At 54.3% G+C, this 26,751-nt stretch overlaps 2 protein-coding genes across 2 annotated transcripts in view; both read left to right on the forward strand.

The window, feature by feature from the left end:
• The window catches only part of Pask (PAS domain containing serine/threonine kinase), a 42,249-nt gene extending 21,372 nt beyond the window's left edge, over nucleotides 1–20,877 (forward strand). Inside the window, exons 12-17 of the mRNA XM_076865786.1 lie at nucleotides 976–1,101; nucleotides 1,194–1,328; nucleotides 14,116–14,315; nucleotides 17,857–17,990; nucleotides 19,637–19,783; nucleotides 20,501–20,877. Of these exons, the coding sequence (XP_076721901.1) occupies nucleotides 976–1,101; nucleotides 1,194–1,328; nucleotides 14,116–14,315; nucleotides 17,857–17,990; nucleotides 19,637–19,783; nucleotides 20,501–20,658 (900 nt within the window). The 3' untranslated portion in view covers nucleotides 20,659–20,877. The remainder of the gene's footprint in view (nucleotides 1–975; nucleotides 1,102–1,193; nucleotides 1,329–14,115; nucleotides 14,316–17,856; nucleotides 17,991–19,636; nucleotides 19,784–20,500) is intronic.
• A 1,778-nt stretch (nucleotides 20,878–22,655) lies between these two features.
• On the forward strand, nucleotides 22,656–26,636 carry Mterf4 (mitochondrial transcription termination factor 4). The gene is made up of 4 exons (XM_076866756.1): nucleotides 22,656–22,729; nucleotides 23,094–23,574; nucleotides 25,351–25,535; nucleotides 26,206–26,636. The coding sequence occupies exons 1-4, from the start codon at nucleotides 22,709–22,711 to the stop codon at nucleotides 26,539–26,541; spliced, it is 1,023 nt and encodes a 340-aa protein (XP_076722871.1). The 5' UTR covers nucleotides 22,656–22,708; the 3' UTR covers nucleotides 26,542–26,636.
• The last annotated feature ends 115 nt before the right edge of the window (nucleotides 26,637–26,751 follow it).

The raw sequence follows: 26,751 nt of genomic DNA on the forward strand, positions 1-26,751 counted from the left end.
GTGGTTTCAATTCTTTATTATTATTATTATTATTATTATTATTTTATTTTGGATTTAATTTGCTTTGCTTTTCTTCTTCTTCTTTTTTCTTTTTCTTTTTCTTGTTACCAGGGATGGAGCCCAGGGGCACTTTACCACTGATCCACGTGCATACCCCTTTTTATTTTTTGTGTTAAGATAGGGTCTCACTGAGGTACCCATGCTGGTCGAGAGCTGTGGCCCTCCAGCTCGGCCTCACCGGTGGCAGGGATTACAGATGTGCCCACCACGCCTGGCTCCTACTTTTCTGAGGTGCCTTCTTATATGGCTTAGTTGAGCTTTTCTCTAGTGTAAGTATCAGTTGCCATATTCTGTGTTTTGTTTTTATTCACTTATGAATGTTTTGGTTATGTGGAAACGTGTTGTTTAATTTCCAGGTAGTAGGAGTTGTTCAGGTCTCTTTCAGTTTTCAACTTCTAGCTTAGTGTACCCACAGTCTGAGAACACGCTTTGTGTTATGTTCCGGCACGTGGCCTGACTTTGTGAAGGTGTCCTGTGTGCTCTGCTCTGTCTGTCCAGTTTGTGGACTTGCTGGCTGGCCTCAGAGTCAGTGTTGAAATGTGTCTAAGGATGGATTGTCCTTTATTTTCTCTTCTCCCTGGACTTGTTTTTTTGTTCTCCTGGTTAGGACACAGAACTTCAAGGAGGATGAGGCTGCATGGGTGGTCTGGGCAATACCACCCCAAGGTCTCCACGGCTTCTTTTCTCAGGCACTGCTTCCTGGGCCCCCTTCACTCCAGTCCATGCATGAGACAGGACAGGCAGGGATTCCCCCGATCTGCTCAGCTGCTGACTGCCTGCTTCTTCCCGCTGCGGGGCTTGTGTTTGCTTGGGGGAGGAGAACACTGCCGCTCTGCTGTTGCCAGGGGCTGGTAGTGGACATCATGTGGAATGGGACACAGAGGACTGTCCATTATGTCCTCACTGTTTCCACAGGTGGTGGTGAAGTTCATAAAGAAGGAGAAGATTTTGGAAGACTGTTGGGTGGAGGACCCCAAACTTGGAAAAGTCACTCTGGAGATTGCGATTCTCTCCAGAGTGGAGCATGCCAACATCATCAAGGTGAAGGACGAAGCCCTGACGTCGCTGCTGTAGAACATCCTTCATCTGGTGGTTGACGTCAGCAGAGCTTCCCTTGGCCTTGCCTTTCCCAGGTGCTGGACGTGTTTGAAAACCAGGGCTTCTTCCAGCTGGTGATGGAGAAGCATGGCTCTGGCCTGGACCTCTTTGCTTTCATTGACCGTCACCCTAGCCTGGATGAGCCCCTGGCAAGCTACATCTTCCGGCAGGTGAGAGGGTCCAGGGCTCTGTGGGCTAGATGGGCACCATTGATGGACACGGGTGGCCAGGGACTCTGACTGGACTCACTTCTTTCTGAGCTCCACCTGGTCTTCAGCCTTGGGATTTTGTGGAGTAAGATACCTACCTTGAGAAGAGAATCCTGTGGTTGAGACAGAGAAACTAAGAGGAGAGGCCAGAGAGAGACGTGGCCTGAGCAGAGAGAGGTGCTAAGTGACTCAGCTTCCTTTGTATGTGTAAAGTGTCCTCAGAGGTCACAGACGTGAAACACTCAGACCATCACGGAGGCTGAGCCTGTGAGTTGGCTCTGAAGACCTGTCTCCGCAGACCAGGAGATCACAGGAAAATCAGTACTGTAGTCTTCTGGTGGACATACTGGGAGTGACTGTGGACCTGCAGGTCATGGCTGTGAGCCCAGATGTCCCAGGAGCACAGGCGGAGTCACCATGTCACCTACAGGACAGGGCTGTGAGTCCTAGATGTCCTATGAGCACAGGGGGAGTCACCAGGTCACCTACAGGACAGGGCTCTGAGTCCTAGATGGCCCAGGAGCACAGGTAGAATCACTGTGTCACCTACAGGACAGGGCTGTGAGTCCTAGATGTCCTATGAGCACAGGTAGAGTCACCATGTCACCTACAGGACAGAGCTGTGAGTCCTAGATGTCCCAGGAACAAAGGTGGAGTCACTGTGTCACCTGCAGGACAGGGCTGTGAGTCCTAGATGTCCCAGGAGCACAGGGGGAGTCACCAGGTCACCTACAGGACAGGGCTGTGATCCTAGATGTCCCAGGAGCATAGGTAGAGTCACCAGGTCACCTATAGGACAGGGCTGTGAGTCCTAGATGTCTATGAGCACAGGGGGAGTCACAAGGTCACCTACAGGACAGGGCTGTGAGTCCTAGATGTCCTATGAGCACAGGGGGAGTCACCATGTCACCTACAGGACAGGACTGTGAGTCCTAGATGTCCTATGAGCACAGGGGGAGTCACCATGTCACCTACAGGACAGGGCTGTGAGTCCTAGATGTCCTATGAGCACAGGGGGAGTCACCGTGTCACCTACAGGACAGGGCTGTGAGTCCTAGATGTCCTATGAGCACAGGGGGAGTCACCGTGTCACCTATAGGACAGGGCTGTGAGTCCTAGATGTCCCAGGAGCACAGGGGGAGTCACCAGGTCACCTACAAGACAGGGCTGTGTGTCCTAGATGTCCTATGAGCACAGGGGGAGTCACCAGGTCACCTACAGGACAGGGCTGTGAGTCCTAGATGTCCTATGAGCACAGGGAGAGTCACCATGTCACCTACAGGACAGGGGTGTGAGTCCTAGATGTCCTATGAGCACAGGGGGAGTCACCATGTCACCTACAGGACAGAGCTGTGAGTCCTAGATGTCCCAGGAACAAAGGTGGAGTCACCGTGTCACCTGCAGGACAGGGGTGTGAGTCCTAGATGTCCTATGAGCACAGGAGGAGTCACCATGTCACCTACAGGACAGGGCCATGAGTCTTAGATGTCCCAGGAGCACAGGGGGAGTCACCAGGTCACCTATAGGACAGGGCTGTGAGTCCTAGATGTCCTATGAGCACAGGGGGAGTCACCAGGTCACCTACAGGACAGGGCTGTGAGTCCCAGATGTCCTATGAGCACAGGGGGAGTCACCATGTCACCTACAGGACAGGGCTGTGAGTCCTAGATGTCCTATGAGCACAGGGAGAGTCACCATGTCACCTACAGGACAGGGCTGTGAGTCCTAGATGTCCTATGAGCACAGGGGGAGTCACCATGTCACCTACAGGACAGAGCTGTGAGTCCTAGATGTCCCAGGAACAAAGGTGGAGTCACCGTGTCACCTGCAGGACAGGGGTGTGAGTCCTAGATGTCCTATGAGCACAGGAGGAGTCACCATGTCACCTACAGGACAGGGCCATGAGTCTTAGATGTCCCAGGAGCACAGGGGGAGTCACCAGGTCACCTATAGGACAGGGCTGTGAGTCCTAGATGTCCTATGAGCACAGGGGGAGTCACCAGGTCACCTACAGGACAGGGCTGTGAGTCCTAGATGTCCAATGAGCACAGGGGGAGTCACCATGTCACCTACAGGACAGGGCTGTGAGTCCTAGATGTCCTATGAGCACAGGGAGAGTCACCATGTCACCTACAGGACAGGGCTGTGAGTCCTAGATGTCCCAGGAGCACAGGGGGAGTCACCAGGTCACCTACAGGACAGGGCTGTGAGTCCTAGATGTCCCAGGAACATAGGGGGAGTCACCAGGTCACCTACAGGACAGGGCTGTGAGTCCTAGATGTCCTATGAGCACAGGGAGAGTCACCATGTCACCTACAGGACAGGGGTGTGAGTCCTAGATGTCCTATGAGCACAGGGGGAGTCACCTTGTCACCTACAGGACAGGGCTGTGAGTCCTAGATGTCCTATGAGCACAGGGGGAGTCACCATGTCACCTACAGGACAGGGCTGTGAGTCCTAGATGTCTGTGAGCACAGGGGGAGTCACCGTGTCACCTACAGGACAGGGCTGTGAGTCCTAGATGTCCTATGAGCACAGGGGGAGTCACCATGTCACCTACAGGACAGGGCTGTGAGTCCTAGATGTCTATGAGCACAGGGGGAGTCACCGTGTCACCTACAGGACAGAGCTGTGAGTCCTAGATGTCTATGAGCACATGGGGAGTCACCGTGTCACCTACAGGACAGGACTGTGAGTCCTAGATGTCCTATGAGCACAGGGGGAGTCACCATGTCACCTACAGGACAGGGCTGTGAGTCCTAGATGTCCTATGAGCACAGGGGGAGTCACAAGGTCACCTACAGGACAGGGCTGTGAGTCCTAGATGTCCTATGAGCACAGGGGGAGTCACCATGTCACCTACAGGACAGGGCTGTGAGTCCTAGATGTCCTATGAGCACAGGTACAGTCACCATGTCACCTACAGGACAGGGCTGTGTGTCCTAGATGTCCTATGAGCACAGGGGGAGTCACCATGTCACCTACAGGACAGGGCTGTGAGTCCTAGATGTCCTATGAGCACAAGGAGAGTCACCATGTCACCTACAGGACAGGGCTGTGAGTCCTAGATGTCCTATGAGCACAGGGGGAGTCACCGTGTCACCTACAGGACAGGGCTGTGAGTCCTAGATGTCCTATGAGCACAGGGGGAGTCACCATGTCACCTACAGGACAGGGCTGTGAGTCCTAGATGTCCTATGAGCACAGGGGGAGTCACCAGGTCACCTACAGGACAGGGCTGTGAGTCCTAGATGTCCTATGAGCACAGGTGGAGTCACCATGTCACCTACAGGACAGGGCTGTCAGTCCTAGCATGTCCCTGGGGCACTGTGGAGTCACCGTGTCACCTACAGGACAGGGCTGTCAGTCCTAGTGTGTCCCTGGGACACTGTGGAGTCACCGTGTCACCTACAGGACAGGGCTGTCAGTCCTAGCGTGTCCCTGGGGCACTGTGGAGTCACCGTGTCACCTACAGGACAGGGCTGTCAGTCCTAGTGTGTCCCTGGGGCACTGTGGAGTCACTGTGTCACCTACAGGACAGGGCTGTCAGTCCTAGCGTGTCCCTGGGGCACTGTGGAGTCACTGTGTCACCTACAGGACAGGGCTGTCAGTCCTAGTGTGTCCCTGGGACACTGTGGAGTCACTGTGTCACCTACAGGACAGGGCTGTCAGTCCTAGCGTGTCCCTGGGGCACTGTGGAGTCACCGTGTCACCTACAGGACAGGACTGTCAGTCCTAGTGTGTCCCTGGGGCACTGTGGAGTCACTGTGTCACCTACAGGACAGGGCTGTCAGTCCTAGTGTGTCCCTGGGGCACTGTGGAGTCACTGTGTCACCTACAGGACAGGGCTGTCAGTCCTAGCATGTCCCTGGGGCACTGTGGAGTCACTGTGTCACCTACAGGACAGGGCTGTCAGTCCTAGTGTGTCCCTGGGGCACTGTGGAGTCACTGTGTCACCTACAGGACAGGGCTGTTTGTCCTAGTGTGTCCCTGGGACACTGTGGAGTCAGCGTGTCACCTACAGGACAGGGCTGTCAGTCCTAGTGTTTCCCTGGGGCACTGTGGAGTCACCGTGTCACCTACAGGACAGGGCTGTCAGTCCTAGTGTGTCCCTGGGGCACTGTGGAGTCACCGTGTCACCTACAGGACAGGGCTGTCAGTCCTAGTGTGTCCCTGGGGCACTGTGGAGTCACCGTGTCACCTACAGGACAGGGTTGTCAGTCCTAGCATGTCCCTGGGGCACTGTGGAGTCACTGTGTCACCTACAGGACAGGGCTGTCAGTCCTAGTGTGTCCCTGGGGTACTGTGGAGTCACTGTGTCACCTACAGGACAGGGCTGTCAGTCCTAGTGTGTCCCTGGGGCTCTGTGGAGTCAGCGTGTCACCTACAGGACAGGGCTGTCAGTCCTAGTGTGTCCCTGGGGCACTGTGGAGTCACTGTGTCACCTACAGGACGGGGCTGTCAGTCCTAGCGTGTCCCTGGGGCACTGTGGAGTCACTGTGTCACCTACAGGACAGGGCTGTCAGTCCTAGTGTGTCCCTGGGGCTCTGTGGAGTCAGCGTGTCACCTACAGGACAGGGCTGTCAGTCCTAGCATGTCCCTGGGGCACTGTGGAGTCACTGTGTCTCCTACAGGACGGGGCTGTCAGTCCTAGTGTGTCCCTGGGGCACTGTGGAGTCACTGTGTCACCTACAGGACAGGGCTGTCAGTCCTAGTGTGTCCCTGGGGCTCTGTGGAGTCAGCGTGTCACCTACAGGACAGGGCTGTCAGTCCTAGCATGTGCCTGGGGCACTGTGGAGTCACTGTGTCACCTACAGGACAGGGCTGTCAGTCCTAGTGTGTCCCTGGGGCACTGTGGAGTCACCGTGTCACCTACAGGACGGGGCTGTCAGTCCTAGTGTGTCCCTGGGGCACTGTGGAGTCACCGTGTCACCTACAGGACAGGGCTGTCAGTCCTAGTGTGTCCCTGGGGCACTGTGGAGTCACCGTCTCACCTACAGGACAGGGCTGTCAGTCCTAGTGTGTCCCTGGGGCACTGTGGAGTCACTGTGTCACCTACAGGACAGGGCTGTCAGTCCTAGCATGTCCCTGGGGCACTGTGGAGTCACCGTGTCACCTACAGGACGGGGCTGTCAGTCCTAGTGTGTCCCTGGGGCACTGTGGATTCACCGTGTCACCTACAGGACAGGGCTGTCAGTCCTAGTGTGTCCCTGGGGCACTGTGGAGTCACTGTGTCACCTACAGGACAGGGCTGTGAGTCCTAGTGTGTCCCTGGGACACTGTGGAGTCACCGTGTCACCTACAGGACAGGGCTGTCATCCTAGTGTGTCCCTGGGGCACTGTGGAGTCACCGTGTCACCTACAGGACAGGGCTGTCAGTCCTAGCGTGTCCCTGGGGCACTGTGGAGTCACCGTGTCACCTACAGGACAGGGCTGTCAGTCCTAGTGTGTCCCTGGGACACTGTGGAGTCACTGTGTCACCTACAGGACAGGGCTGTCAGTCCTAGTGTGTCCCTGGGGCACTGTGGAGTCACTGTGTCACCTACAGGACAGGGCTGTCAGTCCTAGCGTGTCCCTGGGGCACTGTGGAGTCACCGTGTCACCTACAGGACAGGGCTGTCAGTCCTAGTGTGTCCCTGGGGCACTGTGGAGTCACTGTGTCACCTACAGGACAGGGCTACAGGACAGGGCTGTCAGTCCTAGCGTGTCCCTGGGGCACTGTGGAGTCACCGTGTCACCTACAGGACAGGGCTGTCAGTCCTAGTGTGTCCCTGGGGCACTGTGGAGTCACTGTGTCACCTACAGGACAGGGCTGTCAGTCCTAGCATGTCCCTGGGGCACTGTGGAGTCACCGTGTCACCTACAGGACAGGGCTGTCAGTCCTAGCGTGTCCCTGGGGCACTGTGGAGTCACCGTGTCACCTACAGGACAGGGCTGTCAGTCCTAGTGTGTCCCTGGGACACTCTGGAGTCACTGTGTCACCTACAGGACAGGGCTGTCAGTCCCTGGGACACTCTGGAGTCACTGTGTCACCTACAGGACAGGGCTGTCAGTCCTAGCGTGTCCCTGGGACACTGTGGAGTCACTGTGTCACCTACAGGACAGGGCTGTCAGTCCTAGCGTGTCCCTGGGGCACTGTGGAGTCACTGTGTCACCTACAGGACAGGGCTGTCAGTCCTAGCGTGTCCCTGGGGCACTGTGGAGTCACCGTGTCACCTACAGGACAGGGCTGTCAGTCCTAGCGTGTCCCTGGGACACTGTGGAGTCACCGTGTCACCTACAGGACAGGGCTGTCAGTCCTAGCGTGTCCCTGGGGCACTGTGGAGTCACCGTGTCACCTACAGGACAGGGCTGTCAGTCCTAGTGTGTCCCTGGGGCACTGTGGAGTCACTGTGTCACCTACAGGACAGGGCTGTCAGTCCTAGCATGTCCCTGGGGCACTGTGCAGTCACCGTGTCACCTACAGGACAGGGCTGTCAGTCCTAGTGTGTCCCTGGGGCACTGTGGAGTCACCGTGTCACCTACAGGACAGGGCTGTCAGTCCTAGCGTGTCCCTGGGGCACTGTGGAGTCACCGTGTCACCTACAGGACAGGGCTGTCAGTCCTAGTGTGTCCCTGGGGCACTGTGGAGTCACTGTGTCTCCTACAGGACAGGGCTTTCAGTCCTAGCGTGTCCCTGGGGCACTGTGGAGTCACTGTGTCACCTACAGGACAGGGCTGTCGGTCCTAGCGTGTCCCTGGGACACTGTGGAGTCACTGTGTCACCTACAGGATAGGGCTGTCGGTCCTAGTGTGTCCCTGGGGCACTGTGGAGTCACCGTGTCACCTACAGGACAGGGCTGTCGGTCCTAGTGTGTCCCTGGGGCACTGTGGAGTCACCGTGTCACCTACAGGACAGGGCTGTCAGTCCTAGCATGTCCCTGGGGCACTGTGGAGTCACCGTGTCACCTACAGGACAGGGCTGTCAGTCCTAGTGTGTCCCTGGGGCACTGTGGAGTCAGTGTGTCACCTACAGGACAGGGCTGTCAGTCCTAGCGTGTCCCTGGGGCACTGTGGAGTCACCGTGTCACCTACAGGACAGGGCTGTCAGTCCTAGTGTGTCCCTGGGGCACTGTGGAGTCACTGTGTCACCTACAGGACAGGGCTGTCAGTCCTAGCGTGTCCCTGGGGCACTGTGGAGTCACCGTGTCACCTACAGGACAGGGCTGTCAGTCCTAGTGTGTCCCTGGGGCACTGTGGAGTCACTGTGTCACCTACAGGACAGGGCTGTGAGTCCTAGTGTGTCCCTGGGACACTGTGGAGTCACCGTGTCACCTACAGGACAGGGCTGTCATCCTAGTGTGTCCCTGGGGCACTGTGGAGTCACCGTGTCACCTACAGGACAGGGCTGTCAGTCCTAGCGTGTCCCTGGGGCACTGTGGAGTCACCGTGTCACCTACAGGACAGGGCTGTCAGTCCTAGTGTGTCCCTGGGACACTGTGGAGTCACTGTGTCACCTACAGGACAGGGCTGTCAGTCCTAGTGTGTCCCTGGGGCACTGTGGAGTCACTGTGTCACCTACAGGACAGGGCTGTCAGTCCTAGCGTGTCCCTGGGGCACTGTGGAGTCACCGTGTCACCTACTGGACAGGGCTGTCAGTCCTAGTGTGTCCCTGGGGCACTGTGGAGTCACTGTGTCACCTACAGGACAGGGCTGTCGGTTCTAGCGTGTCCCTGGGGCACTGTGGAGTCACCGTGTCACCTACAGGACAGGGCTGTCGGTCCTAGCGTGTCCCTGGGGCACTGTGGAGTCACCGTGTCACCTACAGGACAGGGCTGTCGGTCCTAGCGTGTCCCTGGGACACTGTGGAGTCACCGTGTCACCTACAGGACAGGGCTGTCAGTCCTAGCGTGTCCCTGGGGCACTGTGGAGTCACTGTGTCACCTACAGGACAGGGCTGTCAGTCCTAGCGTGTCCCTGGGGCACTGTGGAGTCACTGTGTCACCTACAGGACAGGGCTGTCAGTCCTAGCGTGTCCCTGGGGCACTGTGGAGTCACTGTGTCACCTACAGGACAGGGCTGTCAGTCCTAGCGTGTCCCTGGGGCACTGTGGAGTCACTGTGTCACCTACAGGACAGGGCTGTCAGTCCTAGCGTGTCCCTGGGGCACTGTGGAGTCACTGTGTCACCTACAGGACAGGGCTGTCAGTCCTAGTGTGTCCCTGGGACACTGTGGAGTCAGCGTGTCACCTACAGGACAGGGCTGTCAGTCCTAGTGTTTCCCTGGGGCACTGTGGAGTCACCGTGTCACCTACAGGACAGGGCTGTCAGTCCTAGTGTGTCCCTGGGGCACTGTGGAGTCACCGTGTCACCTACAGGACAGGGCTGTCAGTCCTAGTGTGTCCCTGGGACACTGTGGAGTCAGCGTGTCACCTACAGGACAGGGCTGTCAGTCCTAGTGTTTTCCTGGGGCACTGTGGAGTCACCGTGTCACCTACAGGACAGGGTTGTCAGTCCTAGCATGTCCCTGGGGCACTGTGGAGTCACCGTGTCACCTACAGGACAGGGCTGTCAGTCCTAGCATGTCCCTGGGGCACTGTGGAGTCACTGTGTCACCTACAGGACAGGGCTGTCAGTCCTAGTGTGTCCCTGGGGTACTGTGGAGTCACTGTGTCACCTACAGGACAGGGCTATCAGTCCTAGTGTGTCCCTGGGTCTCTGTGGAGTCAGCGTGTCACCTACAGGACAGGGCTGTCAGTCCTAGTGTGTCCCTGGGGCACTGTGGAGTCACTGTGTCACCTACAGGACGGGGCTGTCAGTCCTAGCGTGTCCCTGGGGCACTGTGGAGTCACTGTGTCACCAACAGGACAGAGCTGTCAGTCCTAGCGTGTCCCTGGGGCTCTGTGGAGTCAGCGTGTCACCTACAGGACAGGGCTGTCAGTCCTAGCATGTCCCTGGGGCACTGTGGAGTCACTGTGTCTCCTACAGGACGGGGCTGTCAGTCCTAGTGTGTCCCTGGGGCACTGTGGAGTCACCGTGTCACCTACAGGACGGGGCTGTCAGTCCTAGCGTGTCCCTGGGGCACTGTGGAGTCACCGTGTCACCTACAGGACGGGGCTGTCAGTCCTAGCGTGTCCCTGGGGCACTGTGGAGTCACTGTGTCACCTACAGGACGGGGCTGTCAGTCCTAGCGTGTCCCTGGGGCACTGTGGAGTCACTGTGTCACCTACAGGACGGGGCTGTCAGTCCTAGCGTGTCCCTGGGGCACTGTGGAGTCACCGTGTCACCTACAGGACGGGGCTGTCAGTCCTAGTGTGTCCCTGGGGCACTGTGGATTCACTGTGTCACCTACAGGTCGGGGCTGTCAGTCCTAGTGTGTCCCTGGGACACTGTGGAGTCACCGTGTCACCTACAGGACAGGGCTGTCAGTCCTAGCGTGTCCCTGGGGCACTGTGGAGTCACCGTGTCACCTACAGGACAGGGCTGTCAGTCCTAGTGTGTCCCTGGGACACTGTGGAGTCACTGTGTCACCTACAGGACAGGGCTGTCAGTCCTAGCGTGTCCCTGGGGCACTGTGGAGTCACTGTGTCACCTACAGGACAGGGCTGTCAGTCCTAGCGTGTCCCTGGGGCACTGTGGAGTCACCGTGTCACCTACAGGACAGGGCTGTCAGTCCTAGTGTGTCCCTGGGGCACTGTGGAGTCACTGTGTCACCTACAGGACAGGGCTGTCAGTCCTAGCGTGTCCCTGGGGCACTGTGGAGTCACCGTGTCACCTACAGGACAGGGCTGTCAGTCCTAGCGTGTCCCTGGGGCACTGTGGAGTCACTGTGTCACCTACAGGATAGGGCTGTCGGTCCTAGTGTGTCCCTGGGGCACTGTGGAGTCACCGTGTCACCTACAGGACAGGGCTGTCAGTCCTAGTGTGTCCCTGGGGCACTGTGGAGTCACCGTGTCACCTACAGGACAGGACCATCAGTCCTAGCGTGTCCCTGGGGCACTGTGGAGTCACTGTGTCACCTACAGGACAGGGCTGTCAGTCCTAGCGTGTCCCTGGGGCACTGTGGAGTCACCGTGTCACCTACAGGACAGGGCTGTCAGTCCTAGTGTGTCCCTGGGACACTGTGGAGTCACTGTGTCACCTACAGGACAGGGCTGTCAGTCCTAGCGTGTCCCTGGGACACTGTGGAGTCACTGTGTCACCTACAGGACAGGGCTGTCAGTCCTAGCGTGTCCCTGGGACACTGTGGAGTCACCGTGTCACCTACAGGACAGGGCTGTCAGTCCTAGTGTGTCCCTGGGGCACTGTGGAGTCACCGTGTCACCTACAGGACAGGGCTGTCAGTCCTAGTGTGTCCCTGGGGCACTGTGGAGTCACCGTGTCACCTACAGGACAGGGCTGTCAGTTCTAGCGTGTCCCTGGGGCACTGTGGAGTCACCGTGTCACCTACAGGACAGGGCTGTCAGTCCTAGCGTGTCCCTGGGGCACTGTGGAGTCACTGTGTCACCTACAGGACAGGGCTGTCAGTCCTAGCGTGTCCCTGGGACACTGTGGAGTCACTGTGTCACCTACAGGACAGGGCTGTCAGTCCTAGCATGTCCCTGGGGCACTGTGGAGTCACCGTGTCATCTACAGGACAGGGCTGTCAGTCCTAGTGTGTCCCTGGGACACTGTGGAGTCACCGTGTCACCTACAGGATAGGGCTGTCAGTCCTAGCGTGTCCCTCGGGCACTGTGGAGTCACTGTGTCACCTACAGGACAGGGCTGTCAGTCCTAGTGTGTCCCTGGGGCACTGTGGAGTCATCGTGTCACCTACAGGACAGGGCTGTCAGTGCTAGCATGTTTCTGGGGCACTGTGGAGTCACTATGTCACCTACAGGACAGGGCTGTCAGTCCTAGCATGTCCCTGGGGCACTGTGGAATCACCGTGTCACCTACAGGACAGGGCTGTCAGTCCTAGCTTGTCCTGGGGGCGTAGCCCATGGTGTTAGTTCCTGGCTCCCTGTGAGCACAGGGGAGATCCTGGTGTGTTACTTTCACTCAGTGCCTTTCTCTGTTTTGTACTGAAGTATGCATTTGTCCCTGTCCATTTGTCATTTTAGTGGCTAGGGAGTGATCAGCAGAGGGGTGGGAGGGGCAGGACTCTGCCTTGGGAGGTAGAAGGTGTTGTTCCCTGGCTGCCCCCCGCTCCTGTGTTGACCTGTTTCCTGGGAGGGCCTGGAAGTTCCCTGGTGTCTGTGGGACTCTCCTGGGTACCTTCCTGAGGGCTTCGGCTGCCTGGCTTTCCCTTCCCATGGTGGGGCCGTCTTGCTCCCCTCAGGTAGTGCCACGAATGTGTCCTAGGACTCTGTGGTCCCTAGAGCCCCTATGTGAAGTGACCTTGTAGTGAGCTCTTAACAGTGTTGCCTTGTAGTTGATTTTGTGGCTGATGACACAAGTAACTATAGCAGTTCATATTTTAACATTTTTGCAAAAGTTTCTGGGTTAAACTTACATGTGTTAACATATTTGAATATAGATCCCCAGCTTGGAGTAAACACGTTATCATATGCAGTACTGCCAGTTATCAGCACCTTGCCCCAGCTCCCGTCTGCCAGGCCTGGGGTGCAATGGGAGCGAAGCCTGTGAACTGTTGTCCAGTCCTGCGAGCAGCCCTTATGTGCAAGGCATGGGAGAGCCGCAGGAGTTTGGCTTCTCCTCCCCGCTCAGCACTAGTTAATAAGTCTTAGTGAGACTTTCCATGTTGTAATGAAAACGTGGCTTCTGTCATTGACTGGGCCTGACGGGGCTATGCTGTGTGTGCATGTATGCATGTCTGTTTGGTTTATGTCTACATATGAATGCACATGCACTTGTTTATGTGCAGGTGTGAACACGTGTGCATGTATGTGCATGTGAATGTGTGTGTAGGTGTGTACTATTTATGTGTGTGTGTGTGTGTGTGTATATATATATTTGTATATATATATATTTATATATATATACATATATATTTGTTTATTAAATGTAAGTTTCTTTATGGGCTTAGTGGTCCTGCCATTAGTTTGCTTCTGATTGATTTTGAAATGTTTGACTGCACTCTGGGATTGTTGATTGGTCCAGCTATCCACACTGTGATGCAGTCAGACCCACTGTATGTCTTCCTGGAATCCATGGAGAGGCAGGAGACGTGGGGCCTCTGCCATTGGAGATGCAGAGGGGCCAGGCAGGTGGGTCTATGACTTTTGGAGAGCAGCTTGTTTCCAGTGGAGCAGATGGTCAGAGTCCTGCTCCGTGGGGAATGCTTGTGGGTGTGCCTTGCTGCTCTTTGAAGATTCCCAGAGCCCTGGGCAGGAACATCTGTACCTTCTCAATCACCCCCTGCTGACTGGACCTTGGGCAAGTGGCTCTCCTGCCGTGTGAGCTGCTCGTGGGCACTTCCTGTTGGACACCAGTCTATACAGTTGTTTGCTCTCCGTGTGTTCTTGAGGTCTCTTCCTGCGGAGCTGGTTTCTGTGCCTCCCACGGGGACCAGATGAGGTCTCCAGCCCCCAGCATGATGCACTGGCAAACGAGTTTTGTTGGTGGTATTTTTCTTGTTTATATATTATATATATATAAACTTTTTTTTTTTTTTAGTTGTTGATGGACCTTTATTTTATTTGTATGTGGTGCTGAGAATCGAACCCAGTGCCTCACACATGCTAGGCAAGCGTGCTACCACTGAGCCACAGCCCCAGCCCCTCTTGTAAGCATTTATTTTGACAGTAAATGCCTCTGCCTAATTCCAGCTGGTGTCAGCGGTGGGTTACCTGCGCTCGAAGGGCATCGTGCATCGGGATATCAAGGATGAGAACATTGTGATCGCGGAGGACTTCACTATCAAATTGATTGACTTTGGATCGGCCGCCTACTTGGAAAGGGGCAAATTGTTTTACACCTTCTGTGGAACGATTGAGTACTGTGCTCCTGAGGTTCTCATGGGGAATCCGTACGTAGCTCGTGTGTGCCCTGTCACTGTGCCTGCCCTTTCCACTGGGCCTCAGGATTAGTTTGATTTTAGGGGAAATGGCTTTGGTCAGTGCCTCTTTGTGACCAGGGTGATGAGTGATAAAGGGTTATGTTTCAGAGAATAAGTGGGCAAACATGCAAAGTGGTCAGAGGGTGCTGGGCAGTGGACATGGGTTCATTCTATTATGTTTTGTTTCTCAATTTTTGTTTTTCTTTAGTTTGATATAAATTAGGAAAATACAGAAAGTAAAGATGGGGGTCCCCCAAAATGGGACTTGCTGGGAGCAGTGGCACACACCTGTATCCCCAGCAACGTGGGAGGCTGAGGCAGGGGAATCACAAGTTTGAGGCCAGCCTCAGCAACGTAATGAGACCCTATCTCAGAATAAAATTTAATAAAGGGCTGGGGGTATGACTCAGTAGTAGAGCACCCTGGGTTCAATCCCCAGTACCAAAAACAACAAAAATGCACAAAACCCTGCAAAAATAAAAGATGGGACTTTATGTAAAGTGAAGACACTTCTTTTTTTTTTTTTTTTAATTTTTATTTGCAGATGGACCAATGTCTATATTTTATTTATTTATTTTTATGTGTTGCTGAGGATGGAACCCAGTGCCTCATTCAGGCGAGGCAAGAGCTCTACCACCGAGCTACAACCCCAGCCTGAAAAACTCTGCTTTAGCTAGGTTTATCTGGTGGCAGGAATAATGACCTACTTCAATAAGTCTTGTCAGGCTGGCCATGTTAGAAATCCAGCAGTAGCCAGGGTAGAAGCTCTAGGAGTTGTGGGGAGGATGGGCGGAGGGGCTTAGTCCCTGAGAGGCCCTTCATTGGTACTGCCTGGCCACAGTCAGCCCCAGGGTACTGCCCCTGCTGGGGAGGAAGTGGACCCTGGGGGAAGATGAGTTTGCTTCTCCTCAGGTGGGGGCCGTGGGCGGCAGGGGGGGGCCTCGCAGCGTGTCGTCCTAGTGCTGGGCGTCCCCAGAGGAGTCTGCTGACCGTGGTTTCTGCTGTGTACACATCCTCACCGTCTCTTGCATGCACAAATTGGGTGTCTCCACATACGAAGTATTTTATTAAGTCAGGTTCAGACCCGTTGGAATTAAGAGAAATGCAGCTAACATGCACCTTTGGAGGGGAGTGGGTGACTGGGCGTGACCCGCCTGTATGGTCCTGTCAGCAGTGTGCAGGGTTACCCTGCTGGGCTGACTGGAGCTGGACTTGGCCCTTGGCCTGGATCCAGAGTGTCTGATTGTGGTCACCACTGTGCCACACACTCCAAAGGCTCACATGGGAGGTGAGGGCCCAGAGCACAGTCTCCCAGGTCCCTCACCCTGAGCTGGGAAGTGAGGGCCCAGAGCACAGTCTCCCAGGTCCCCTCACCCTGAGCTGGGAAGTGAGGGCCCAGAGCACAGTCTCCCAGGTCCCTCACCCTGAGCTGGGAGGTGAGGGCCCAGAGCACAGTCTCCCAGGTCCCTCACCCTGAGCTGGGAGGTGAGGGCCCAGAGCACAGTCTCCCAGGTCCCTCACCCTGAGCTGGGAGGTGAGGGCCCAGAGCACAGTCTCCCAGATCCCTCACCCTGAGCTGGGAAGTGAGGGCCCAGAGCACAGTCTCCCAGGTCCCCTCACCCTGAGCTGGGAAGTGAGGGCCCAGAGCACAGTCTCCCAGGTCCCTTCACCCTGAGTTGGAAGTGCAGGTTCCGGGCTGCTCATGGCAGTCCCAGAGCATGGCAGCCCTCAGCCTGCTCCAGCCTTTTCCTGGGCCTGTCTGGCCCTTGTGTGCAGTGACTGGACTTTTTGACTGCGTGGAGTGTGGGGTTCTGTTGGAACCTCCATAAGTAAGGTTTCAGATTGATTTGGTTACCCTGGCATCCGTGAATGCTGGGGTGGTCACCCTACTCCAGTGTGGGAAGGAAGCTAAGTGTCTACAGTGTGTGGCCCAGGACAGGACTGTCTAGGAGGTCCTCCCCCTGTGCCCAGCTGTGCAGCTTCCATGAGGGGTGTGGGTTCCAACCTGGGCTGTGGCTCTGAGCTGCTCAATGACCTCCTATCAGACTGACCAGCTACAACCTAGAGGAGCCCCAATCCTGCTCTCACCTCTCCCAGAGCCCTTGTCTTGCCTTTCCTTCTCATGCCGTGCCTCCTATTAGCTATGCAGGGGGACAGTCCTGCTCCTGGCCTCTGGGTCAGCCCTGGCCGTGTCCTGTTGCCCGTCCTCTCCACTGTTCTGAAAAGGCTGTCTGAGCTGCGATCTCCACCTTCACTAGCAGTGCTCTTCCTTCCTGGGCCGTGTCCAGTCTGATTCTTTTTTTTTTTTTTTTTTTTTTTTTTTGTGGTGCTGGGGATTGAACCCAGGGTCTTGTGCATGTGAGGCAAGCACTCTACCAACTGAGCTGTGTCCCAGCCCCCAGTCTGATTTTTATAATTTTTTTTTTTAATATGGTAACATACATAACGTAACATTGGCCATCTTCAGCCTGAGCTTAGGGCAGTAAGCACATTCATGCTGTCTTGCAACCACAGCCACCTACCCAAAGAACTTTCTTTTTTAATATTTATTTTTTACTTATAGGTGGACACATATCTTTATTTTATTTCTTTATATGGCGCTGAGGATCGAACCCAGGTTCTTGCACGTGCTAGACGAGTGCTCCACCTCTGAGTCACAATCCCAGTCCCCCAAAGACTCTTTATCTTCCTGAACACTAACGCCCACGACCCTCTGCAGCCTCTGCATCTGGTGTCCTACCTCTGTCTCTACAGACCTGCTTCCTTTAGGGACTGGGCCTCCCAGGAGTGGGATTCCACGGTGTTTGCCCTCCTACTGCTGGCTTCTCTGGCTCAGAATCAGGTCCTCAAGGTTCCTCACGTGGCCGTTGGGGCACGGTCTCCCTTTTGTGGGCTGATACCAGCTGCTGGTGGTTGCTTGCTGCTGCCGCCACCTGGCTACTGGGAACCCTGTGGTTGTGTGCGAGTAGCTCCTACCCTTGGCTTTGCAAATAAAAGTCTTATTAGAACATGGCCATGTGTAATTCTGGTGTAGAATGAGGACCACATTCCTCTTGCTAGGCTGCTGGGAGGGTTAAGGTTCAACCACCTGACGGCCTGGTATAGCTGGCAGCATGCGTGAGGTTGTGTGATAACAGGAAATAACAGTGCCCTGCCCCTCCCCAGTCTTCCTCTTCCATCTGGACCAATTCCTGGCCCCACCTGTCCTACTGTCCTACTGTCCTCTGCCTGCTCTGTCCACTTGTCCTGTGTTCTCACTGCTCTGAGCCTGACCTCGTTGTCATGTGGTCTTTCTACAAAGCACCCCACTCTGTGCTGATGACCCCTCGTGAGGCCGCTCCTGACTTCCCTAGCGTCTCCAAGAAGCCCTCCCCCTGGCCTGCGGTCCCCTGAAGGCCTTCCCATGCAGGGAAACCATAGCTGGTGGCAGAGGGCCCAGTGCTCACTGGGGGTGGGCTGGGCAAGCTTGTGCTAGTCCATGAAGCCCTGAGATGCTTTCTCCTCCTCACAGCTACAGAGGTCCGGAGCTGGAGATGTGGTCTCTGGGGGTCACACTGTACACACTGATCTTCGAGGAGAATCCCTTCTGTGAAGTGGAGGAGACCATGGAGGCAGCTATACACCCCCCACGCCCTGTTTCCCAGGGTGAGCAGGATTCCCAGATGGTGGGGAGATGTCGTGTCCTGAGCTGCTATCAGTTCTTGTTTCTGTTTCCTCTCATACCAGTGATCTTATTTACCTTCCTTTTCTATTTCCTGTGCTTTGATCTGAACATAAGAATAATTTGAGTCGGGCATGGTGGCACACCATGGCTGAGGCAGGAGGAGCCCAAGTTGCTCCAGACTAGGCAACTTAGTGAGACCCTGTAAAACAGAGCACTTGCCTAGCCTGCACAGACCCTAGGTTCAACCCCTAGTAATGCGTGCGTGCACACACAGGCAGATGAGTGATTTGAATAAGACTTAAAAAACTCTTGATGATTTAGTTCTTATTAGTGTCTCTTGGGTGTTAGAGGCTCTTTGTCAGTGATAGACTTCACAGTTGTACCCTTTCTGAGCAGCACCTGGAAGATCAGGCATGGAGGTCAGAAGGAAGGACTAGACCCCGACAGCTCACCCTGGAGCCTCCCCTTCCAGAGCAGGGTCTAGTCCTTCCTTCTGACCTCCATGCCTGATCTTCCAGGTGAGGGCTCAGCTCCCCTCAGGCTGCATGCTGTTTGCCTCTGGAGTGAGGACCAGGGTGGTGAGGCAGATGTGGGATCAGTGGCCAGAAAGGCTTCCCAGCCTGGAGTGGGCTGCTCAGTGCTTCCACACCAGGAGGGGCCCCAGGGACTGGCAGGAACAGTCAGGTGTTAGCCAGGTGACTGGACACCAGGGTTCCCAATTCCCACGTTAAAATCTCTGAGACAACAGCATCCTCGTGCTCAACATCTGTGCCTGGATTCTTTTCTTGTTAGAAACTGTTGTCTGGGTCAGCTCAGGCTGGGTGACTGCACCGCAGATGGGCCCTCAAACAGCCGACATTGATTCCTCACAGTCTGGGAGCTGGAAATCTGAGGACGAGGTGCCCGGGTTCTGTTCTTGGTCAGGGCTCTCTTTCTGGCTTGTAGGGGTCCTCTGTGGATCGGAGCCTAGTCCTCTCCCTCCTTATAGGGATGCTCACCCTGCACCTCAGGGCCTCAGCTGACCCTGACGGCCTCTGGTGGCCCTACCTCCCTGCTCTCACAACAGGGTCACCACTTCAACAGCCCAGCTAGGGCACCCTAGCAGGACATTTTTAGAGCCGTGCTAAGGTCACAGCTCTGTGGCATGCTGCTCCATCCACAGAGGTTGTCCCAGGTTTCTCACAGGTTTACAAGGTTCCCCTGGGACAGTGAGGTTCAGAGTGTCCCTGACACCCACATTGTTGGAGGAAATGGAACCCAAATCTAGAGCCAAAGCTTCAGCTTCTCTCAGAATCCATGCTCTTCCCATGGGGCCAGTCGGGGGCACCCTGCCAGCTGCCTCTCTCCAGCCTCTGTGTCCACCCCAAGTACTCACAGCTCTGCAGAGCTGCGCTCCTGACAGCAGGCCATCTGGGGCGCCAGGCCTCTGAGTCCGAGTGAGTTGGGTCTCAAGCTCCAGGCTTCCATTTTAGGGGTGTCTATCTCCCCAGGAGGCCTTCCCTGGGCATTCCAGGCCCAGCCTGAGCCCCAGCCTCCTCTTCCTCCTGCCTCGAAGAGACTCTGTGGGGGTCTGAGATGTGCTCTGCTAGCCCCAGCCTGGATCCACCTGTATTTCTTACATCTCCAGCACTCATGAGCCTTGTGTCTGGGCTGTTGCAGCCTGCCCCTGAGCAGCGCACCACTCTGGAGAAGCTGGTGACGGATCCGTGGGTGACACAGCCTGTGAATCTGGCTGCTTACACCTGGGAAGAGGTGTGTCGAATAAACCAGCCAGGTGAGAGCTTGCTTGGTGTGGGGAGGTGCCCAGGCTATCTGGCCAGGGGGGGCCCCCTCCTCCTTGCTGTCCTGGATACATGTCAGGCCTCACAGCTGCCTGTCAGAGAGGGATGGATTCTGTGCCAGAGGCCACTGGATGTCACCAGGGTTCAGGGAGTGGCTGTGGCCTTGAGGGGGGGGCAAGTGCCCAGGAGAGCCCTTGGCAGGAGCAGTGGGGGCCAGGGCCTGAGGAGTGCAGCTGGTGTTGGCTGCAGATGTGTGATACCTGGGGATCATGGGGACAAGGCTCTGGTACAAGCCAGAACCACTGCTCAGAGCAGGTGGACCAAGTTGGCACCAGTGGCCCTGGGCTTAGAATCCCCCAGAACCTTGTCATGTCCAGAACACTGACTGTGGTTTTCCCAGTCTCCCTCCCACTCCTTGTTCCTCGGGTTTGTAGTGAGAAAGCGTTCTAGAATCTTCTGTTGTCAGGCATGGTGATGCACACCAGTGACTTGGGAGGCTGAGGCACAAGGAGCGTAGATTCAAAGCCAGCCTCAGCAACTTAGCAGGACTCTGTCTTCACATAAAATATTAAAAAAAAAAAGAGCTGGGGATTTGGCTCTGTGTTTAAGTTCCCCTGGGTTCAATCCCTAGTACCCCCACTTCCCCCATGCCCCCAAAATAAAATCTCCAATTGTCAGCATGGGACACAAAGTCTTTTTCCTCCCATCAGAGAGCAGCCTCCTGTCCACTGCAAGTTTGGAGCTGGGCAACAGGAGCCTGAGCGACGTGCCTCAGGCTCGGGGGCTCTGCAGGCTTCCTGCCCCTAGCGAGTCCCCCAGTGGCCAGTGCTGCTTGTGTCCTGAGGACCCCTCCCCACCAGTGGGCTGAGCACACACACGTCCTGCTGCTCTTCTTCACTCAGGTTGGAGAATCATAGATTTCAGGTCCTGTCTACTTAAAAGAAAGTAAATTCTCAAGAATGGAGCTCAATTTACCTTCTAAAAGCCCACATACAACTGGACAAGTGCCACAATGGGAGCAGGTGTGACTGTTTTCTTAGGTTTATAAAGTAAACTTGGAGTCCGTGGTTGTTTTTTTTTTTTTTTTTTTTTTGGTGACCCTGAGAAAGCATTGTAATGTACAATTACTTTATTAAAGTTCTTTTATTTGTGAGCTTATAGAGGGAAGAGTGTTTTAATTATCTATTTGTGTGTGTGTGTGTGTGTGTGTGTGTGTATATATATACAAACTTTGTTCCCTGTGACTTCATATGTGCTCAGCTGAGAATTGATGTGTGGAATCTATAGAACCGGTTAGCAAATAACCAGACTAGTTCATTAATTTTTTTCCTTGAATACTTTCCAATTAAAGCCATTTTGTTAATAAATGATCCCCCTAATGGGAACTCTATGAACTGTCCACCAGGCCTGGTGTGAGAAGGACTTGCCTTGTTTTTCTGTTTATGCACAGATTGCTGCAGCTGGAGAGAAGTCTAGTCTCTGTCAGTCTGGGAGACAGTCTCACAGGGTGCTGGACACCGCCCTGGGCTCTGAAGCTTTTCCCCCTCAGATGCCTGGGGAGTTGCAACAACCTCAGACACTTCCCTTCTCTAAGCACAGCTCAGCAGGGCCAGGTCTGCCAGGTGTCTGAACTCTCAAGGAGACTGCTGAGGACCCAGGGTGGCCGTGGCCGGCTAACACTCTGCAGATGCCCTACAGCAGACCCAGCCCCATCTCTGTGTTTGCGTGAGGGTCTCCAGGCCCAGATACCAGGAGTTAGTGACCTTTTTTGCTTCAGAATTAAAATGAGATTTCTGATGATCTAAATACTGTTTTCATGAATTAAACATTTTCCCTTGTGTTCATGATGGTTATAAAGCACAAGATATCACAGAATGCATTGTTTTAATAAGAAAAAGCAATGAAAACATCTGGCTGGATGGCAGAAGGTGGTCTGAGGCTTTGCAGATGTTCTCTGCAGAAAGAATCTGGAGAGAGAAGTTCTGAGGCTGCAGGTGACAGTTGTTCCTTTGCATGTTTCAAGTGTGGTTCAAGAAAGCAAAGTTTCACAAAACGCTGAAGATGCTGCCCATTTTTCATGGTAACCCCTGCAGCCAGACATCACTCTAGAGTGCGGATGTGCTCAGGTTCCTTGATTCCTCCCTGGGGGTTGGGGGACACTCATAGGATTTCCTTTGGCTTTGGATGTAAAAGCACTAACAATTTATTTTGTGGTGTTAACAGTTGAGCATTTAAAGAAAACTAGATTTTTTTTTTTTTTAAAGCAACCAATTCTTTAGTTTTACACAATCTTCCTCTTCTGTCAAAAGACACATTTAAATAAATAGCACCAGCTCAGTGTCTGGCACAAACAGGTATCCCTGCAAGAATCGAGTCCTTTTGTCAGTCGAGAAAACAAAAAATGCCTATAAAGTAAGGCTGCATTGGGAACAACTTCCTCCTGCTGAGATGGGAGACCGAGGGCTGCCACCGTCAACGTGACCAGCACCACGGAGGCTGACGGTGGAAATCGCCTCTGCTCAGGCCCAACACAGGCCAGCTCAGGCCACACTTTGTCTCCCTCCCCTGCTTGTCCTTTTAAAGTCCTGCTCATCCTCAGGGATTTCGAAGACGGGGCTTTTGAGCAGTAAACTCCGTCTTCCTCCAAGGTGGCTGGGAAGGAGCTCTCGTTCCCGCCGGGAGGGCTGCGGTGTTCAAGGAGGCCAGTGCCCCGGGTGCTGCCGTTTCGCTCTGGGCCGCGCGTTCCTGCCCAGCACGCCGGCCCTGCTTTTGGAGCCCGGGCCCTCCGCTCCCGGCCGGAACCTACGCCCCGAGCACCCGCGCTGGCGCGGGCGGGGCGGGGGGGGGACGGACCGCGGACCGGAAGTGGCGGACCGCGCAGGGCCTGGCTTCCTGTGCTGCGGCGCCGCCTCGGCGCTATGGCTGCGCTTGGCCGGCAGGTGAGGGCGCCACGGGGACCGGGCCCAGGGGTCGCGGAGCCGCGCCGGGCAGGCCTGGGGACCGGGTGCCGGGCGCGGGGCCTCCCCTGGCCGTGGAGGTGGCGGGTGCGTAGGCTCGCTGGCCGGCTCGTGGCCTGGAGTCCTCTTGTGGGAGGGATTTGGGGGACGAGTTTGGGGACCCGTCTGCCGCCCGGGGTTTTCGGGCAGGTGATGCCCGGTGGCTTTGAAACAGCTCCCTCTCGCTCCCCGGCTCCCGCGGTTCCAGCGCAGTCCCCCAGCCTGGCGGCACTGGGAGTCCTCGACCCTCCGTGGGACTGGGGCTCTGAAGTCGGTTCCGGCTTTGCAGGTTGCTTCTGCCTTACAGGTCCTCGGGGGGCGGCGCCTAGCCCCACTCTCCTGGGCCTGTTTGGCCAGGCGGACTTCTCATCCCCCCGAACGGGGAAGGACTAAGCAGACGACCGCTTCCCATGGAGGGAGCCTGGAGGAGGCATTCCGTGTTGGACCCAGAAACTATGTGCAGCAACCAGGGTGTGGGACAAATCCTGTTCAGTGCCTCCCTGAGAAGCAGAGCACACCTGTGGATAGTGGGTCGTTAGAGCCAGAAAAGGTCATCGGTTCCCTCCTGGACATGGGTTTCAGTGATGCCCATGTCAAGGATTTGCTCAGCACATTGCCAGGAGCCAATCTTCAGCAGTTGCTGGACATCGTTTCAGAATTGATACTCCTGGGTCTGAACCCCGAGCCTGTGTGTATGGTCTTGAAGAAGAGTCCCCAGCTACTGAAACTGCCAGTTGTACAAATGAAGAAGCGCTCCAATTACCTGCGAAAGCTGGGCCTTGGGGAAGGTACAGGGTGCAGATTTTATGTGGTGTGAGAAGAGTCAGAGTTGGGGAAGGAGGAATTTAGGTGTGATGGCTTAGGAAAGGTTTCTGAGGAGAGTTCAGTGTCCTAGGGGAGACTGTTTGCAGCCTTTGCAGAAGCCATTGCAGAAAGAACGTGGGGAGATTAGGAGAAGTGAGAACCGGGGCCAGGGCAGTCCTTGTGTAGTGTGTTCACCTAGGATCTCTTGCTTCCAGGACAGTGTTGGCATATGGTCTGTGTTCAGTAGGTTACTCTTGCTGTGTGGTGCTGGTCTCTGTGTGTGTGTGCATATGTGGAGACTCTGACGTGCAAGCCCACGTGATGTGTTCTTTATGCTTTGTGTATTGTAGGGCTGAGGACACCATCGCTTATAAAGACCGAGAATCCAGTGGAACCTGAGAGATCCTTCAGGTTCCTGGGAAGCTGGTAGAATGGCTTCTATAGCTGTCCCCCTCCTCCAGTGGTGTTCACACCTCAGAGATCCTTGAAGTTTTTTGGGTCACTTTAAGAACCTTCTGGAGAAGGAGGATGTTGTCTGCTTCAAGGACCCCAACCACTTTGACCAGAGATGTTCCATTATTATTTTTTTTCACTTCCTAGAAAATTTTTTTTTTAATTGAAAAGGAGTATTTTTGGGCCCATTATTTGTTAGGGTCTATATGGAATTCTTTGTCCAGAAAACAAACAAGAAGGTAGTCTTGTATAATTCTCTTAAAGGGTAATACGAGATACTAGATTTAATATGGTTTGTGCCATGATTATTAATTAGCAACTCAGCGTAGCTATAAGAGATGAAGATAACACCTAAACTCCCAAATCCATTTCTCACTTTTTAGTAAGACAGTGTTTGGGAAACTGAAATGTTTAAAGAAAGTGACTTTCAGTTTCTAGTTATTAAATTTTTCTGAGTGTTTCCTGTGAAGACCATATACCCTAGTTTGCCTGGGATAGTCCCAATTTAGACCATCTACCTTTGTGTGTGGTCCTGGGGACTGAACCCAGGGGTGCTTTACCACTGAGCCACATCCCCAGCCCCTTTTATTTTTTTTATTTTGAGATAGGGCCTCTCTAAATTGCTGATGCTAGTGTGGAACTTACCATCTTCCTGCCTCAGCTTTTTGAGTTGCTGGGATGACAGGTGCTGCTGTGCCCCTCTATACAAGTCATCTTAATGCAATTACTCTTAAGGCCTCTTTCACTCACAGGTGACCTGGTTTGAATAGAACACATGGTCACCCTGTTAGTCAGGGCATTGGTGTTGTGGTTGTGTATTGGGAACATCTTTCTTGTCAACATCTTTCTTGTATTCTCAACATCATCATTATTGTTATGGAAGCCTTTTCATTGAGGTCCAACTCCCAGGTCTTGAGAGTGCTGGTGAATAGTGCTTCAGTGATGGTTTTATTAAAGAGAGAAACCACAGTCTGTAGTCCCACCCTGGGGAAGCCAGTTTCCCATCTTGCTGTCTGATCTTCCTGGTGAAACCCTGTAAAATTCTTTTCTAGGTGAGGAGGGCAAGAGGAGACCTAGAACATGAAGCTAGCGCCTTCAGATGGGAAGCCAGAAACAGGCGGGGAGGTGGGGTGGGCTGGTGAGTCTAGAAGTCATTTCTGTGGTGAGCTGGAACAAGCTCTCATGCTCTGGGGGAAAGGACCTTCCTCCTTTTTCTCATGCAGGCTTCCGTCAGGGCTGTTGGAGCTAGTCCTTGGGTTCTGGCATACCGTGAAATTATGTGCTGTCCTTTTCTTCATGTTCTTCAGGGAAACTAAGGCGGATGCTCCACGGTTGCCCTGAGGTCTTCACCATGCGTCAGCAGGACATTGATGACATTGTCAAGTTGCTCAAGGAGAAGTGCCTTTTCACAGCTCAGCAGGTCACTGAGATTTTGCACAGATGCCCCGGTGTTCTTCAGGAGGACCCCAGTGAATTGGAATACAAATTCCAGGTAAGCACAGCTGCAGCAGCCAGCAGGAGGGGCAAGGGTTTTGGGTGTAGTGAGGTTGGTTCTGTGTGTAGGGAGCCTCTGAGTGGATGAGGGAAGGGCTTCTCCATGCTGTCCTTTGCGTAGAGAGCCTCTGAGTGGACGAGGGGAAGGGCCTCTCCATGCCATCCTTGGTCCCAGGAAACATGGTGCTGGTTCTGTTATTCCTCCTTTCCAGTTCAGACCTGCTCTATTTCTTCCATAATAATGAATGACAGTTCCATTCTCTGAGTCCTAGGTGGGTATCCAAAACAGCTATGAAACAGCTGAAACTCTCCTTTCCTTAGAACATATTTTTGCATGTTGATTTTGAAAATGTAATTGTGATAATTGGCCTAATAAGTTATGACAACTTGAGTCAGATTCCTGGGTGCTTTCTGAGTCTTGCCTGCACTTTCCACACTCATGGTTCTCCACGCCTATAGCCTCCTCCTGGGTTTGTCAAGAACAGTGTTGATTTCTTCCCCACTAATTTACTTTCTGCTGCGTTTTTCTCAATATTAGATTTTGAAAACCATCAGTTTCCACACAAGTGTCAGTGTAGCAGTGAGTCTCTGTGTCATTAATCAGGCCTTTCTTTCTCAGTGCTCTATAGAGTGTGTGGGGAGGAGTCCTCACTGTGTGTGTCTCCCAGTATGCTTACTTTAGGATGGGAGTCCAGCACCTGGACATAGTGAGGACTGACTTCCTTCAGTACTCCGTAAACAAGATCAAGCAGAGACACAGCTACCTGGAGCGCCTAGGACGGTACCAAACCCCTGACAAGAAGGGGCAGACGCAAATCACTAACCCTTTGCTTAAGGACATTCTCAGAGTGTCAGAAAGTGAGTTTTTGGCCAAAACAGCCTGTTCTTCTGCTGAAGAGTTTGGGGTTTTTAAAAAGCTCTTGGCTCGGGAGGAGGAGGAGGAGCAGGAAGAGGAAGAGGAGCCTGAGAGCAGCACATCTGAGGACAGAGAGGAGCAGCTGTGACGAAGGATGGGGAGCAGGGCCTGGGCCTGCCAGGGGACATGCACCGTGTCCAAGCCTTGGGAGCTTCACTTGGACTTTCTCAGTGTTTTCATTCTAACACAGGTCTTCTAATGGAAAAGTCATTCAGACCACACAGGGTGCCCTGGTGTGGTCTGTCACCAGGTTTTGTGGGCAGGCACTGTTCTATCCTAATAAAAGGCAACTTTTAAA

Source organism: Callospermophilus lateralis, chromosome 9 (assembly GCF_048772815.1).
Source record: "Callospermophilus lateralis isolate mCalLat2 chromosome 9, mCalLat2.hap1, whole genome shotgun sequence".
NCBI lineage: Eukaryota > Metazoa > Chordata > Mammalia > Rodentia > Sciuridae > Callospermophilus > Callospermophilus lateralis.

Coding starts and splice junctions, on each gene's coding strand:
- Mterf4 (XM_076866756.1), top strand. CDS start 22,709: ATGGCTGCGCTTGGCCGGCAG. Junction 22,730..23,093: donor TGGCTGCGCTTGGCCGGCAG/GTGAGGGCGCCA, acceptor TCTGCCTTACAG/GTCCTCGGGGGGCGGCGCCT. Junction 25,536..26,205: donor AATTGGAATACAAATTCCAG/GTAAGCACAGCT, acceptor TGTGTCTCCCAG/TATGCTTACTTTAGGATGGG.